The 17,136-nt window shown below is 38.6% G+C and overlaps 1 protein-coding gene across 1 annotated transcript in view; it reads right to left on the bottom strand.

Annotated features, from left to right (window-relative positions):
* Positions 1-1,092: 1,092 nt before the first annotated feature.
* FNTA (farnesyltransferase, CAAX box, subunit alpha) overlaps positions 1,093-17,136 on the bottom strand; it is a 29,299-nt gene continuing 13,255 nt past the window's right edge. Inside the window, exons 5-9 of the mRNA XM_069485031.1 lie at positions 14,591-14,717; positions 11,009-11,157; positions 5,619-5,681; positions 4,189-4,360; positions 1,093-3,910 (exon numbers count right to left, since the gene is read on the bottom strand). Coding sequence (XP_069341132.1) covers positions 3,788-3,910; positions 4,189-4,360; positions 5,619-5,681; positions 11,009-11,157; positions 14,591-14,717 — 634 coding nt within the window. The 3' untranslated portion in view covers positions 1,093-3,787. The remainder of the gene's footprint in view (positions 3,911-4,188; positions 4,361-5,618; positions 5,682-11,008; positions 11,158-14,590; positions 14,718-17,136) is intronic.

Here is a 17,136-nt window from a genome sequence, read left to right as displayed (position 1 = left end):
CAAGATTTCTATTTGCCAATTAAAGTGACAAAATATTAAATTCTAAATAGACTGAAAAATTGAACATGTATTTTGTAATCACTGGAGTAACCATTAAAAACCAAACCAAAAATAAATAAATAAATAACAGAAGATAATAGGAAAATCTGCAAACACCTAGAAATTAAACAATACACTTCTAAATGATCCATGGGTCAGTGAGGATATCTCAAGAAGGGCAATTAGAAAATACTTTGAACTGAGTGAAAATAGAAATACAAAATATTAAAATTTCTAAGCAGCTAAAGCAGTTCTTAGAGAGAAATTTACAGCATTAAAATGCTTATATAAGAAAAAAAGGTCTTGAATCAATCATCTAAACTTCTTAGAAAATTAGAGAAGAGCAAAGTAAACCAAACCAAATAGAAGGAAAGAAATAAAATATGATAATAAAATTCAATGAAATTTTTTTCTATTAGATTTCATTTTAAAAAAATGGCTGAGACCCACTGACTTAATGTAATTGCCCATTAATGAGTTACAACTCAGTTTGAAAACACTGATTTTTACAACATAACTTCCAGAAGGAAATATTCTGGACTCTCTTACTAATTTGTAAGTAAAAATTTGAGGTACAATTATAAAATTGAGTTTAAGGCCTCATTAATGAATATAACAAGTCAAATTTGTCTTCCTTTATGAACCCTTCCTAATTCCATCATGTAGATAATCCCTCCTTCTGTGTTTCAAAGTAATATATCTTCAAATAGCCAATATAGCATTTTTCAGGGTACTGAAGGGAGTGGCATTCTGTTGGTCTCTCTCAAAATTAGGGTCCCTGAGGATAGGGATGATGGTGTCTTGGTCTTTTTTCTAACTCTAACTTTTCTTTACGTGGGTAGTATTGATTGATATTACCATATTGCAATTTAAACATTTTATTCATTAATAAAATAAACTCATTACATGTTAACAAAAATCTTTTATGAAAATTACATTTTCAAAAAATAGAAAAATGGCATTTACATTTTTGCAAATCTCTTTACTCTGACTTAATAGAAGATATCTAGATTCTTGTATCTACTTCTACATTCAACCTATTGCAATGATATTTTGATTAAAGTATATGAAGAAAATTTAGACTCACACTATTATCTAGATAGCTTGAAAGGGAGTATTAATATTTTAACAGCCTTTTCCAAAAAAATTGTGGATATTCTTCTTGATATTACACCAAAATTTGACAAGTGGTAGTTTCTCAAAGGTTAGTTGCAATGTGGAATCTTCAATCTTATCGATGAACTTTTTGTACTCTGTTACATCTTGTACTTTGAATGGATCATTTATCCATGCGTATCTTAACATTGTGGATTGGTCATTTAGGAAATATTGGTTCACTGAGCTATTCAGACATCCCAATCATTGACACATTTTATTATCCCATATCCAAAAATGGCATTTGTTAATGTCACCACTGATCTCATTAAAAAGGTTTGTAGGTATTGAGAAGCTGTCAAGCTCACTGTGGTAGATTAAAATTTTCACGTGAAAGCTCAAATTTTATCATTGGCAACACTCAGTTGTTTTCCTTGAAGTGACAAGCTCATTTCATTCATTTTTGGGAGCCTATATGCCAGCCATCCGAGTATGAATAACCACAATTTCTCAGTTGTTTGCTCAGGTGAAATGGTGTTCCATGAAAATGCAGCCCGTCCGGCCCACAGCTTACACAATTCCACACATGCTTTTCCTTAACACAGTTATAAAGCTTTATGCATATTTCCAGTCAGTCATATTAAAATATTGAAAAGACACATTGGGTGTTGTCAATAAAATATATAATGACTGATTCATCAAGGACATTCTTAAGTAAATGCGCAGCAGTAAAGAATACAATGACTAAGTACCACTGCCTTGGTTTGTGCTAAGGCATAAACCGCTTTACCCACCATTGTTTTTGCACCAACAGTGCCAACAGCACCACAGGGACAGTGACAGGCAAATAGTTTTGAGTGAGCAGAGCCCACAGCTCCCACTGTGAGAACTGCCGGTCCAGCAAACGGTCTGGGTAGCCAGCTGCCCACCGGGAGGCGGCCCTCGGGGCACAGCCTAAAATCACTCCACATTTAAACATGGAGCCTGCCCACCTGATTCAAGGCTCACTAAGCAGCCTTTTGGTTAATGAATTGCCACATGGTTAAACGTAAGGCAGAAAATGCCAAGTGGCCAGGCTGATGCAACTCTTTGGTCTGCTTCATAGTGACATTTCTGAGCGTAAATTAAAAATTACCATTATGCTTTCTATTAAACAGTCTCTATGAGCTTTGTTGAGTCAGCAGCTCTGAATCCAATCAATTTTGAGACACTGATGATAGTTTCTGAGAGTAAATGCTACCTTATGAGAACTCTATATGGTTTTGTTTCTTATGACACCTTTGAAATGGTCTACATACAGATGACACTCTATGGCAATTTCAAATATAAGATGAGATTTGGGGGATCTAAAAACACAAAAACCAGTATGTAAAATGTTAAAAATACTTCCCAAATACATTTCCTCTAGAAAGGATTAAAATATTATTTCCTAAGTTTATCTTGAGAAAAGACGACTATTCAATATGCTTATAGTTTGGTGCTTTAAACATTGAACAAAAATTATTGATAAAGTGAGAATTAAGTGCAGGTACAGCAAACTAGTTTGCTCAACACTCCCAACTTCTGGCCTGTCTTCCTGAATCATTTCTAGCTGGAAATAGTTTATAGCTATAAACTACACTTCCCAGATTCCTTTGCAGTGGAGTTCAACATGACATACAGGCTACTTCCAAACAGACGCACTAACTGAGCCTTTCACTGGGAGCCGCACTACAAGGCAAGGGAGGCAGGTGTGCTTGCAGGGAGCGTGGCAGAGGTGGTGCCTCGTGGAGCTGGCAGCCAGGGTGTGGCTTCCTCATTCCTCATTCTGCAGTTCCCTGATTCTGGCACAGGCAGCTGCAACTTGATGGCCCAGTTCTGTGCTATGGTTTTGGGTTGCACTTCTAAAAGATCAGGCAATTATTCTGTGAAGGTAGCTATATACCTGAATAAACCCATCGGTTTATCCCTTGAGTGGATTTTGTTGCTTACAGTCAAGAACTGACTAATTCACATTTTAACATTTCCTCTAACATAATCATGTTTCTGGTCTCTAAAGTTTTACAGCAATATTTTCTTCCTCAATTGTTTTTCTAAGCTGAGACAATGTCCCTGTATATAGTTAAATGCTATTAAAACAAATCAAACTACTGTGGCATTGTTTTTAGATACATCTATAATTTTATTATAAAATCATTCTTTTGGCATTAGTTGGTTACAGGGATAGCAAGATACTGTGAGTGTGGCATAGCAGTTCTGCTGGAACAATTGTATTCCCCGCTTACTGAACCAAACCTTCAGTTACCTCACATCCATGACACATAAGTGAACTGCAATCATTACCGCTACAAATCCTGACGCAGATACCATTTAGGGAGGGGTTGATGCTAAGGGATTAGAGTAAATGTTGATAAGACTACAAAAGTTCCTTTATGGGAATTTTCTTTCCCCTCCCTTCCAATTACTTTGCTTTAGAAGAATCAAATTACTTAGAGCTAGTCTGAATAGCAGCAGCACCCAAGGAGCATCCCACTTAGTTCTTGTTAAAAAGCAATACCTGTACAATGTGTCTTGTACACCACAGGCAAAGGGAATGGACCACTCTAGTTTTAAGCTCCTGCATTAAAGTCCCTTAAAAAAATAAAAGCATTCCATCAAGTTCTTCTGGATGGTGTTATTGTTGTATATTTGTGGGTGGGTCACTTTCTGTGCTGTGTTTGCTTTGAAGGGATCTTCCAACATATCTCCAATATTCCTTTCTTATAGTGTCCTTTTCTTTAGCTAAGATTTCACATAACTGAAAATGAAAGATAGAAATTCATTAAAGCAAATGTTTAATTCAATCTCAAGGCCAAATGCCTTTGAGCCAATACAATGTAACTGAGATCATGTTCAAATGAGACATACAACTGGAGTTACACACCATGTCCATGAGTGATGTCAGTGTTGCCCTAAACAGAAGTACACCTGCACCGAATTCTGAGCAAACATGTTGAAAGGGACGTGAATATTTGCGGGACTGGGCAGACCCAACTCTGAGATACCAAAAAGAAAAGCAGAGTCCCACCAGCTTACCTCTAGTGCTTTATTAAGAATGTCTTCCTTGTTGTCACATTGGTTTTCTAGCATGTCTTCATAGATATCCACAAGAAAGGCAATTAGGTAGGGGGAACTGTGACTTGGTTGTAAATCAAGTAATTGATTTAATAGATTAGGATATTTGGAAAGACCCCGATCCTGCAAAATCCTTAAAAGAAAAAAAAAAAACACCTCAATTTTGGAAAGGAAGAACAAAAACAGTAGAAAGATCATCAGAAAACCCTTGAAACATAAGCAACAAAAAGAGACCTTTTTTTTTTTTTGGAGACAGAGTCTCACTCTGTTGCCTGGGCTAGAGTGCCATGGCGTCAGCCTAGATTACAGCAACCTCAAACTCTTGGGATCAAGCAATCCTCCTGCCTCAGCCTCCGGAGTAGCTGGGACTACAGGCATGCGCCACCATGCCCGGCTAATTTTATATATATATATATATACATATATATATATATATATATATATTTTTTTTTTAGTTCTCCAGCTAATTTCTTTCTATTTTAGTAGAGACGGGGTCTTGCTCTTGCTCAGGCTGGTCTGGAACTCCTGAGCTCAAACGATCCACCAGCCTCAGCCACCCAGAGTGCTAGGATTACAGGCGTGAGCCACCACACCCGGCCAAAAAAAGACTTATTTTGAATGAATGAGGTTGAAACTAAATGAAACTTTTAAATTATGTGAATCTTATCTTTTAAATTATGTGAATCTTATGACAGATAATTAAGAGGTGAGTAAAATTAGTTTAAAAAATGAAGTTTATAAGTGATCATTTAGAATTTAAACTATGCAACACAGAAAATAAATCACCTTCTTAAAATTAAAAAGTAAAGGAAAAAGACAGGTTCTGTTTCTCCCTGAGATGGCTCCTTACCCCTTTAGTGCTCCAGACATTACAGGGCTCACCCTGACACATCTCCAGATGTGACTGGGCTCCACACTTTGTACTCTTTGGGCCTAGTTTCTTTGGAGACCTCTAAGTTTAACTTGGTTATGTCAGTGGCCAATAAGTGAAACCTTTTCTATTTAAGAAGTCAGACATGTTAACCAGAGATCTCTAGAAATGAAAACAGAAAGGTCGGCTATCCATCTGTGCAATTTGCTTGTAAATAGCCTACTGTGCTTTACTGTGTTCCAAGCTAGGCAGAACGTGGGTGTGTGTATTCCATTCTTTGACATAAAGACTACCTGATTCATAAATATAATTAAAACTGCATTGCTGTTTACTCATGGATTGTTCCAAAAATAACTGTTCCTGGGGGTTACCATAAGACTGTTACTTCTGCTCTTAGATGCAAACAAATGAAAAGTTCTTTAGAATCCCTTTGAGATCTGAATATAGAATACATTCCATGCTATATCATATTAGTAGCTTATTTGTTTTTTATATAAAAAAAACAAAAACAACCTCTTACCCTTTCAAATAGTTCCATGCACTTTCATTATGTGGTACTAGTTTGATCATTTCCAGGGTATACCTGCAAGAGAAAAGTTTTTAAAGAGCAGCACAATGATTATACAGAGTTTTACCAAGACTGTGGCACAGCTTAGCCACATCCCTGCGTGTGTGCTCTCCACAGAGGTCTGCCGGTGGACGGCGGTTCCTCTGTAGGTCACACCTGCACCGGACAGACGCTGCAGTCGGCATCTGCCAGTTCCATTTACACAGCCCCCGCTCCCATGTGTCTGTATCCCGTTCTAGGGAGCGACACTTACCTCATCTAGAGGCTTCAACAGGAAGGTTTCCTTTAATATTATTATATGGAAGACTTTCCTTTCGTAGGAAATGTCAGCTAAAACAAGGAGACTTCCATTGGTAAAGCAGCCTTGGGGAAAAAGTTTAAGATCTACTTATGCCTAAAGAAAATCCTTAGTCACTGAAAAAGGAGAATTAACATAACCTTAGAGGCTAGGCACAGTGGCTCCCACCTGTAATCCTAGCACTCTTGCTTGGGTAAGCCAAGATGGGAAGATCGCTTACAGTCAGGAGTTTGAGACCAGCCTGAGCAAGAGCGAGACCCCCATCTCTACTAAAAATAGAAAAAATTAGCTGGGCAACTAAAAATAGAAAAAAATTAGCCGGGCCTGGTGGCGCATGCCTGTAGTCCCAGCTACTTGGGAGGCTGAGGCAGGAGGATCGCTTGAGCCCAGGAGTTTGAGGTTGTTGTGAGCTAGGCTGATGCCATGGCACTCAAGCCCGGGTGACAGAGCGAGACTCTATCTCAAAAAAATAAAATAAAATAAAATAAACTCAGGAGCTATGATAAAAAATAGACAGCATAGAAATTATGGACAAATAACAAAAATTAAAAAACCAACAAAAGTATGTATTTCTTATATTCCAAAATGAGATTACCAGTAAAATATAATGTTATTCTCAGTTAAAATGGACACTCCATACCTTTCTTTTCCCTTTAAGCAGATTATTAAATATAATTCAGACCACGAATTCCAAGAAAGTTACAGGACTCTGCTTCGCCATATACTTGCTCAGATGATTAAGTCACTAACTAAAGCTTAGCAGTCTTGGTTCTGTTACAGTGCTGTTACTATGGGATTTTTCTGCCAGGAAGGAATAATAAACTCATTCAACATTATAAAAAGATTTTTTCCAACTACTTTTACATCACCTAATGTTTTCATTATTTGTAAAACACGTCCATGCAGGTCTTAGCTGGTCCTCGTTTAAGATTCCTAATTTCATTTTGGCAATACTAAAATTTCTATTTACATACACATGCACTAGAGCTGTGGTCCCCAACCCGTGGGCTGCAGAACCATACCCCTCTGTGGCCTGTTGGGAACCAGGCCACACAGCAGGAGGTGAGCGGCCAGTGAGCCAGTGAAGCTTCATCTGTGTTTACAGCCGCTGCCCATCACTCACATCACCGCATAAGCTCCGCCTCCTGAGATCAGCAGCGGCATTAGTCTCACAGGAGCGAGAACCCTACTGTAAACTGCGCATGCGAGGGGTCTGGGTTGTGCGCTCCTGATGAGAGTCTAATGCTGCAGTGAGCTATGATGATGACACTGCACTCCAGCCTGGGCAACAGAGGAAGACTCTGCCTTAAAAAAAAAAAAAAAAGTGCTAAGCAATGAAATGTGAATTTTCTCTATATAAGTCTCACTACTTAGGTTGGATTAAGAATAATAAAATCAAGCCTGACTAAGAGTGAGACCCCCGTCTCTGCCAGGCGTGGTGGCCTACGCCTGTGGTCCCAGCTACATGAGTGACTGAGGCAGGAGGATCGCTTGAGCCCAGGAGTGTGAGGTTGCTGTGAGCTAGGCTGACATCACGGCACTCTACCCTGGGCGACAGAGTGAGATCTTGTCTCAAAAAAAAAAAAAAAAAAAAGGGCAATAAATAAAATCAATCAGTAAGTCCACCATTAATCTTTACACGGATACTATTCAGTGAGACGTGCAGAGATGATGGGATGTTTAAAGAACATGTCTGTCCAATATGGTAATCACTGGCCACACAGGGGCACCGAACACGTGAAAAGCGACCAGTACAACTGAAAACCTGTATTTTTAATTTTATACAATTTTAACTGATTGAACTTTAAATAGACATGTTGCTAGTGGCTAACGACTGCCATTCTGAACAGTACAGGCATACCTTGCAGATATTGTGCGTTTGGTTCCAGACCACCTCAGTAAAGCAAATATCAAAATAAAGTGAGTCACATGAATTTTCTGGTTTCATAAAAGTTACGTTTACACTACACTCTAGTCTACTGAGTGTGCAACAGCATTGTATCTAAAAAACTAATGTACATACCTTAATTAAAAAATACTTTATTGCTAAAAAATGCTAACAATCATCTGAGCCTTCAGCCAGTCACACTTTTTGCTGGTGGAGGGTCCGGCCTCGATGCTGGCGGATCAGGGCGGTGGCTGCGGAAGGCTGGGGCGGCTGTGCCAATTTCCTAAAATAAGACAACAATGAAGTCTGCCACACTGATTGACTCTTCCTTTCACAAATGTTTCTCTGTAGCATGTGATGCTGTTTGATGGCATTTTCCCACGGTAGAACTTCTTTCAAAATTAGAGTCCATCCTCTCAAACCCTGCTGCTGCTTTATCAGCTAAATATCTGTAATATTCTAAATCCTTTGCTGTCAGTTTAACAACATTCACAGCATCTTTACCAGCAGTTGATTGCGTCTCTAGAAGCCACTTGCTTTATTCATCCTTAAGAAGCAACTCCTCATCCAAATTTTATCGTGAAATTGCAGCAATTCAGGCACATCTTCAGGCTCCATTTCTAGTTCTAGTTCTCTTGCTGTTTCCACCATATCTGCAGTGACTTCCTTCACTGAAGTCATGAACCCCTCAAAGTCATCCATGAGGGCTGAAATCAACTTCTTCCAAACTGCTGTTCATGTTAAGATTTTGACTTCTTCCCAGGAATCTTACTGGCATCAAGAATGGTGAATCCTTACCATAAGGTTTTCAATTTACTTTGCCCAAAACCTTCAGAAGAATCACTATCTAAGGCAGCTGTAGCCTCAGGAAATGTATTTCTTAAGTAACAAGATTGAAATTACTCTCTGATCCAGGGACTGTAAAATGGATGTGTTAACAGGCATGAAAGTAACATTGCTCTCCTGTACATCTCTGTCAGAACTCTTGGGTGACCAGGTGCGTTGTAATATTTTGAAAGGAATCTTTTGTTCTGAGGAGATCTGAACAGTGGGCTTCAAATAGTAAACTGTGCTGTAAACAGATGTGTTGTCATCCAGGCTTTGTGCCATTAACAGAGCACAGGCAGAGTAGATTTAGCATAATTCTTAAAGGCCCCAGGATTTTCAGAATGGTCAGTAAGCACGGACTTCAACTTAGAAGTCTCCAGCTGCATCACTCCGTAACAAGAGTCAGCCTGTCCTCTGAAGCCACGCATAGACTTTTCCTCTGTGCCTATGAAAGTCCTAAATGACATTCTCTTCCAATAGAAGGCTTTTTCATCTACATTGAAAATCTTCTTAGTGTAGGCACCTTCATCAGTGACCTTAGCTAGATCTTCTGGATAACTTGCTACAGCTTCTCCACCAGCACCGGCGGCTTCACTTTGTACTTCCGTGGTATGGCGACAGTTTCTTTCCTTAACCCTCATGAACCAACCTCTGCTAGCTTTAAATTTTTTTTCTGCAGATTCCTCACCTCTCAGCCTTCATAGAATTGCAGAGATTTGGGGCCTTGCTCTGGGTTAGGCTTTGGCTTAAGGGAATGTTGTGGCTGGTTTGATCTTCAATGCAGACCACTCAAACTTTCTCCATAGAAGCACTAAGGCTGTTTTGCTTTCTTACCATTCGTACGTTCACTGGAGTAGCATTTTTAATTTCCTTCAAGAATTTTTCCTTTGCATTCACAACTAGGCTAACTTTGGTACAAGAGGCCTAGCTTTCAGCATATCCCAGCTTTTGACATGTCTTCCTCACTAGGCTTAACTGTTTCTAGCTTTTGATTTAAAGGAAGTGACAGCTGACTCTCTTTTTCACATGTACACTTTGGGGCCATTGTAGGGCTATTAATTGGCTTAACTTCAATATTGTTATATAATATTTCAGGGAATAGGGAAGCCTGAGGAGAAGATGATGGAGGACACACATAACACTTATCGATTAGGTTCACCATCATATATGGGCGCAGTCCATGGCACCCCAAAACAATTACAATAACATCAAAGATGACTGATCAAAGATTACCATACAGATATAATAATAATGAAAGCTTGGAATATTGCGAGGATTACCAAATATGACACAGACACAAAGTGAGCACATGCTGTTGGAAAAATGGCACCGACAGGCTTGCTCAATACAGAGTTTCCACAAACCTTCAATTTGTTTAAAAAAAAATCTGCAAGGTGCAAAAACAAGATATGTCTGTACAGCTTTAGACAGAAGAGCACCAGAAAGCAAGCATGAGGTGTGCTTAAGGGGCAGGTCTGCTCTAGACATAAGCCTGGGACAGAGAGTTAATGTGTGACTTGCACTGAAGACTTCTTTTACAAATTTAAATCACTAGAACCCTGTATAGAGCAGATAAAAGAAGAGCCGGCTGCCCTGAGCCAGGCAGAAGTGAGGGCAAGGAGGACGGCAGGCAGACATGCCATGAAATCAGCTCCTCCCAGCAGTTGTTCAAACGTGTCTATAATTAAAATGATGACTGCCATCTCATCAGGCTTTGAAAACAATAAGTGTGTTCAAATGTGAAACAGACACTGAGACAAAATGGACAAATAAGTCAGAAAAAAAGTGCTCTTAATGTTTATGGATACAATCTAAAAATTCACGCCAATTCAGAAATTTCTAGCTCTTGTACCAGCCTTTGATACAGTGGTTCTCAACTGTGGGTGATTTTTGCCCTGTAGGGGACATCTGGCAATGTCTGAAGAGATTTTTATTCAAGGCCAGGAATGCTGCTGAGCATCCCACAACACACAGGATGGCCCCCCACAACAAAGCCTTATCTGGGCCAAAAACCCTGCCCTAGGGGAACATGGCATCAGGGAACTGTTACCTAAAATGCAACAGAATTTAATGAGATAGTTTTAAAATAAAGCTCAGATACCACTAAATCCGATTTCTTTTCAATCTCCAGTAGCAACAATATTTCAAGACACTATAAAGTAGAGGTAGGCTATTATTTGAAAATTTATCATTATGTTTCATCTCAGTGTTCTGTCCTAGTTTAGTTTCATGAAGGCAGATCTTGCTCTTTGCTGTACCCACAATGCCTGAGACACGGTAGGCATGCACTGCATTTTTAATGAATGAGCAAGCGAAGAGATTACTAACTGGACTTCTCTCTCCAACACAGCACGATCATTGTAGCCAGTGGTGTTTGAAATGACGAAGTATCTTTGGTTCCAGACAGAGTTATTTCTCACATCCTCTTTGAGAAGCTGGTCTACATACTGCAGCTCATTATCCCAAAGTTTAAATTCCTAAAAGAAAATTAAAAAAAAAAACCAAAACATCTAATTAGAAATGTCCCAGTATGTAGAAACAATAAAAGTAAATGAATAAAACTTCAGCAAAGCTAAGAAGGTAGAACCAAGGACTTAGGATTTATCACGTATTTGGAGGGACGTGATGGTCGCAGGTCAAGGAAATAGAGACAAGTAAGAAACTGAGGACGGAGCCTGGGAACACAGCACAGAGTGCAGGGAAAACGACACCAAAGAAAACTCAGAGGGGAAAAGCCAAACTCGCTGGCAAGAGAGTAACTATAGTGTAGACTATAATTATGTAACTATATTAATGTAACTATAATTATCAATTTGATTAATTTGATATCAATATATAACATTAAGAGCAGCATTCAAAGTGTACACATATGATAAAATTACATTAAAATCTATGTAGAGAAATATATACAACAGGATTTAAATAAAAATTTTTACATTATAAAGCTGTTTTAATAAAAAAAAATTATGGGGAGAACAGAACCATTAAAGACAATTTGAAAGAGAACAATCAAAACTTTCAAATGTGGCATAAGTTGGGGACATTACAAAAAAGATAATGGAGATACATTTCTTATTTGATAATAGCAAAAAAGTAAAAACTTCCATGTGATAGTCCCTAAAAATACTAAAAATAAATGCATTCGGGAAAACAGCATTTTTGTGAAAATCCCTGTGTGCTGGTGAGTAGCAGAGTTCACTGGTGTCAGTGTGGGCCACTGGTGTCAGTGTGGGTCACTGGTGTCAGTGTGGGCCACTGGTGTCAGTGTGGGCCACTGGTGTCACTGTGGGCCACTGGCTGGTGTCCTCACACCATCATCATGAGATCGTATCTCCAACACGCTAAGTATAGAAAGAGAGAGCAAGCGTTTACAGCTTTTTCAATGTAACAATAATTCCATGTCTGCTGAACCTAGTAATAAAAAATTGTGGCTACTATTTTCTATATTTGTGTGTTTTTTGTTTGTTTGTTTTTTCAGACTCAGGAAAGTACAAAAATAACAGAGTCCTGTGTATCCTTCCCTTAGATTCCCCAAATGGCAGCTTCTTACTAACTAAAATGTAATCCAAAACCAGGAAAATGACATTAGTACAATATTGTTAACAGAACTGCTAACCTTGTCCAGATTTTTATTGTACTCATTTGTGTATTTGTGGTGGGGGGTGGAACACAGCACTTTGAAATTTTATCCCATGTATAGTGTACACCACAATCAAGATACAGAACTATTCCCTTGCCACACAGAAACTGTCTCATGTGATCACTTTATAACTGTACCCTCTTCCCTAACCTCTGGCAACCACTGGTCTGTTCTCCAACTCTATAATCTTGAAATTTCAAGAATGGTATCTAATTGGAATTACACAGTAGGAAAACCCTTAAAATTTTCCCTTTTCACTAAGCATAATGCCCTTGAGATCCATCCAAGTTGTTGCCTGTATCAACAGTTCGCTCTTTTTTATTGCTGAGTAGTATTCCATGTATGTGTTTATTTCATTTTCAAAGTAATTCATTTTTCATTATATTTTATATAAATGGGACACATATAAAATACATCAATCTGTGATGGACTGGGGACAAATAAGGACCCTTCATTTCTTGACTTGAGAAGCTCTAGTATAAAGCGTCAATGCCAAAGAACATACAGGCCTCATATCCACGAATGTTTTATGTTTAAAACTTACATTCTGTCACATTGCAAATATGTGTGTCATAAATTCTTTTAAGAACTGTCTCATGTCCCATTTTAAGTAATCAAAGAGTATACTGAATTCATTAAATTCTCACTGCAAATAACTGAAATATTAAAAATGGTTTTCCATATAGAAACAGACTTAGACCAGGGTTTCTCAGCCTTGGCTACTGACAGTCTAGGCCAGATAATTCTTGGTTGTGAGGGCTGTCCTGTGCTTGCACGATGTTTAGCAGCATCCCTGCCCTCCACTCACTAGACAACAGCAGCACCCCGCCCCCAGGGGGACAATGAAAAATACCTCCAGACGTTGCCAAATGTCCCCTAAGCAGCACAATCACTGCTGCTTGAGAAACACTGAATTTAATATATATATATATATATATATGTCCCACTTTCAACCTCGGAACAAGTGATTTCCTTCCTTTTTATTCAGCATATAAAAACGTACAGATTCTCTTCAGTTTTCAGAATCCATTTGCCCCTCATTAGAAGTGAAATTATTCTTATCCTTAAAAAATTATGTTGGAAACATATGAAAACATCAAGTGTGAAAACAAGAAAACTACATGCACTTTGGTTTATAAAATAAATAGAAACTTATAAGCTACAAAACACAATGAAGGGACATTTTGAAGTTCTTTCTCACAGGAACTTTTTATGATAATTTTGGTAAGCAGCATACTGGGTGACGGGGCTTTTCAGAGATGCTGGTAATGTTCCATTTCTTGAGAGTGTGTCTGCAGGTTCTAGCAGGGAGCTCACGGCCACCTGTAGCCCTTGGCTGAAGAACGGTCCTCCTCTATCGGGGAAGGTCGTCCTCTTCGACCGAGCGCGCAGCTTCGGGAGGGACGCGCATGGAGCCGGGAGGGAGGAAGGGGACGCCCGCCTAGCCAGCCAGATCAGCAGAATCAACCCTGGCGATCAACGAGGTGACAGATGTCACAGCCAGATCGCCCTCACATCTGGTAATGTTCTATTTCTTAAGCTGTTGTGATAGATGGATAGGGCTGTGTGCATGGGTATAATTTTTACTTTTATATGATTAAAATCTTCATAAAAAAGTGAAAATACTGAATACCTTTAGAAAATGTATCCCTTTAATTGAATTTGGAAAAATTTTTAATTGTAAGTAAAACAATTTTGGCAAAATGCTCTTGGTATAATAAATAGTACAAAAAGTAGCAATCCCTGGAAAAAATTTATAGGAAACAATACTAGAATTGTCTGCTAAAATAAAGAAAATGCCCAGAGTGGGAGTTATAACTATTCTATTCAGTATTAAGCACAAAAGTTTAACACGTGGGTAGAAATAAAATACACAATAGTTACTATTAAATTATATTCCAAAGTTTATATATGCAGAAACTTTAATATATAATATGTCCTTGTTAATTGAAGTAATACAGATGTATTAAAAATTTACTACTTTTTGTACTCAATTTTCTAGCATGTAATGCAAATTCAATCTAAAAAATATTAAAAATTTACTATTATTCTTCTTTAATATAAAGCTATTCACCAATAAATCCAAAGAGAACATAAAAGTTAACCAACATGAAAGATGTCAGGTTTTAGGTATCTTAAGTATTGCACATTATGTGTAATGATCTACATATATGTGTGCTTATTATACTTAGACCTTAATAGTGATTTTACTTATGTAATTCAGTTAAAAAATAAAAATCTGAAAAACACTGTAACAAGAAAGGCAATACCTGAATAACCCACTGTCGGTGCTGCCAGGCGTGGTAATTCTTTGCATCCTGATTAAGAATATCAGCAATAAACTCAAGCTCCTGAGATGGATCTTTCAGCCATTCCACTAACACTCGCCTATGATGCCTAATGCCCAGAGAAGAAGGGAGAGAAGTTTTCTGTTAATTTACCCAAGAACTAAAATATCAGCTGCATGTGTTGTCTAAGTGATCTTGGAGGACACTCACGGAACAAAAATTCACCTTTACGTCTCAAGACTCTACTGGAGAGAAAAGGCAACACAAAAGAAATAAACAATAATTTGTGTGTAAAATGAAATCAGACACATAGGGCTTAAAGGTTTATCTCAAGCTAAATCTGGAAGTACAAATACAATAATCTTCTGACAACCACAAAATTCTGTCAAAGAATTCTGAAGCATTACCAGATTGCAAAATAAGAAACTAGAGGGAATACGACATTATTTTATCAAGTTCGCCCCCCTCCCACTAAGTTTCGTGGAAGACAATTTTTCCGGGGGGGGGGGGCAGAGCTCTGCCGCGGGCCCGCTGCCCAGGGGTTGGGGACAGCAGTGTCAGAGTACGGCATTCATTGCGCTAAAAGTGAGTAGGAGTGATGGGGAAGGGTGAAAGGAAGGGTTTCATGCTTAATGAACAATCTACTCTACGTGCATAGAAAATTTAAAAATTCATCTTACAGAATATTAAGAAGGCAAGATACCACCAAGAAGAAAGTCCTAGAGATAAAGGTTTCTAAATTTTTCTAGAAATCTTCCAAGTCAGTGAACACTAGTAGCATTTTATATTTCCAGATTCCTGGTAAATTACATAATTTAGGAAAAAGTTAAAAATTAAATCCTCTGGTGTATCAACTGACTTATAGGAACAAAAGTTCACTCTGATGTTCTATGACTTAAAGAATATTAAATACAGGGGTTTATCTTATAGCATAAGTTTTCACAGTGAGAATTTAATAAAAAGTGATTAATGAGGATATAAGATTTTCATTACTTGTACTATATGGATTGTAAAAGGAACTAACAGAGTGGGCAATTTAAAATGTACTGCAATTAAAAATCTGCTCGGCTTTCAGCAGGAACCGCTCTGGGTGGCTTTGTGTTTTTTTTTTCATAACAATGGGTGACGAGGTATTGATGACAGTGTCTGTAGTATCCAGAAAAGAAAAGCTATTTCTCTTTAGCAAAAACTAGAGGTAATCAAATACTGAGAATGCTTGTGATGGCCAGATTTTATAGCTACAGACTTTTACATAGAAGCACCTTAATTCCACAGGGCAAATACCTTCTTAGTGAGGGTCTGAAACTTTCTATTTCATCTCTTTTCTCACTAATACAACTATTTTATAATGCAATTTTTAAGGAATGCAACAATCCAGTTATAAACAAAGAGGCTACAGTGGTGAAGTTTTTAACTAAATAAAATTCTACAAATGGAAATCTGTATAATAGCTACCACTTCCATGCTTTGCCAAATAACTATTTTTTGCTGTTTATTTACAAATAATGTTATTTACTAAACAGTTATACACTGTTAGGTCTACTATATTCTAATTCTTTAAAAATTAATTATCTATATACAGCTAAACACTCCTTACGGATAATATTTGATTATGCAGATTACTACCACCCCGCTGGTCCAGACGGCAGTTCACACTCCCCATCTATCCACATTTGGGATGAAGGTGGTCTTTCTCCCGAGGCTAACCTCTAGGTCAGACCCCTTCCAAGCATAAGCCTTTATCCTTTTTCTCCTTAATTCTCAACCTCTCTTTTGTATTAACACTCTCCCCTCACCATGACGCCTTTACCATATTGAAAAAACAAACAAAAACCCACAGCCCTGACTAGCTACTTGCTACGTCTTCCTTTCTCAGCACCTGAGCTTCTTCCTCTCCCACTGACAATTCAACCCACTGCTGTGCGACTCCCTTCCTCTTCCTACCTCTTCCCTTCTGCCCACCTGTCACCCACCCAACCCCTGGTGGGAGGACTACACATGTCAAGGACACTCACTGACAACCACCCATTGACAAATCCATTGGTCACCACTTTCTCTGACTTCTCATCAGTAGCTGATACTGTCATCCATTTCTGTCTTCTTGAAACTCTCTCTTCTCTTGGTTTCTGCAACATTAACTTCTGGTTTCCCTCCTCGGTCCCCCAGCACACTTCTCTGCCTCTCACGAGATGACGTTCATCAGTGCTCTACCCTCAGCCTTCTCCTCTCACTCTCCCTGAGCCCCTCACCTGTGGCTGTGACTCCAGCTGCCATTCCAGAACACAGACAGCCCCCGACTCCTGTCAGCAACCCACCTGCTCCTCACTCCAGAAGAGCATTTTCCAGCCACCTACTGGACAGCCGTATGCAGATCATCCACAACCGCATCAAATCCACCTGTCTAATACTGACTCCATCATTCTTCCCCAAAATGTGTTGCTGTGCCTCCCAAATTCTGAGTGCATGGCACCACCATTCACCCAGCTGTCTAAGTCAGTAACATAATGTTCTTCTCCGTCACTCCTTCA

This window comes from Eulemur rufifrons, chromosome 12 (genome assembly GCF_041146395.1).
Source record: "Eulemur rufifrons isolate Redbay chromosome 12, OSU_ERuf_1, whole genome shotgun sequence".
Taxonomy (NCBI): Eukaryota; Metazoa; Chordata; class Mammalia; order Primates; family Lemuridae; genus Eulemur; species Eulemur rufifrons.
Note: the sequence above shows the minus strand (reverse complement) of the source record. Positions and strands in the feature narration are given on the sequence as shown.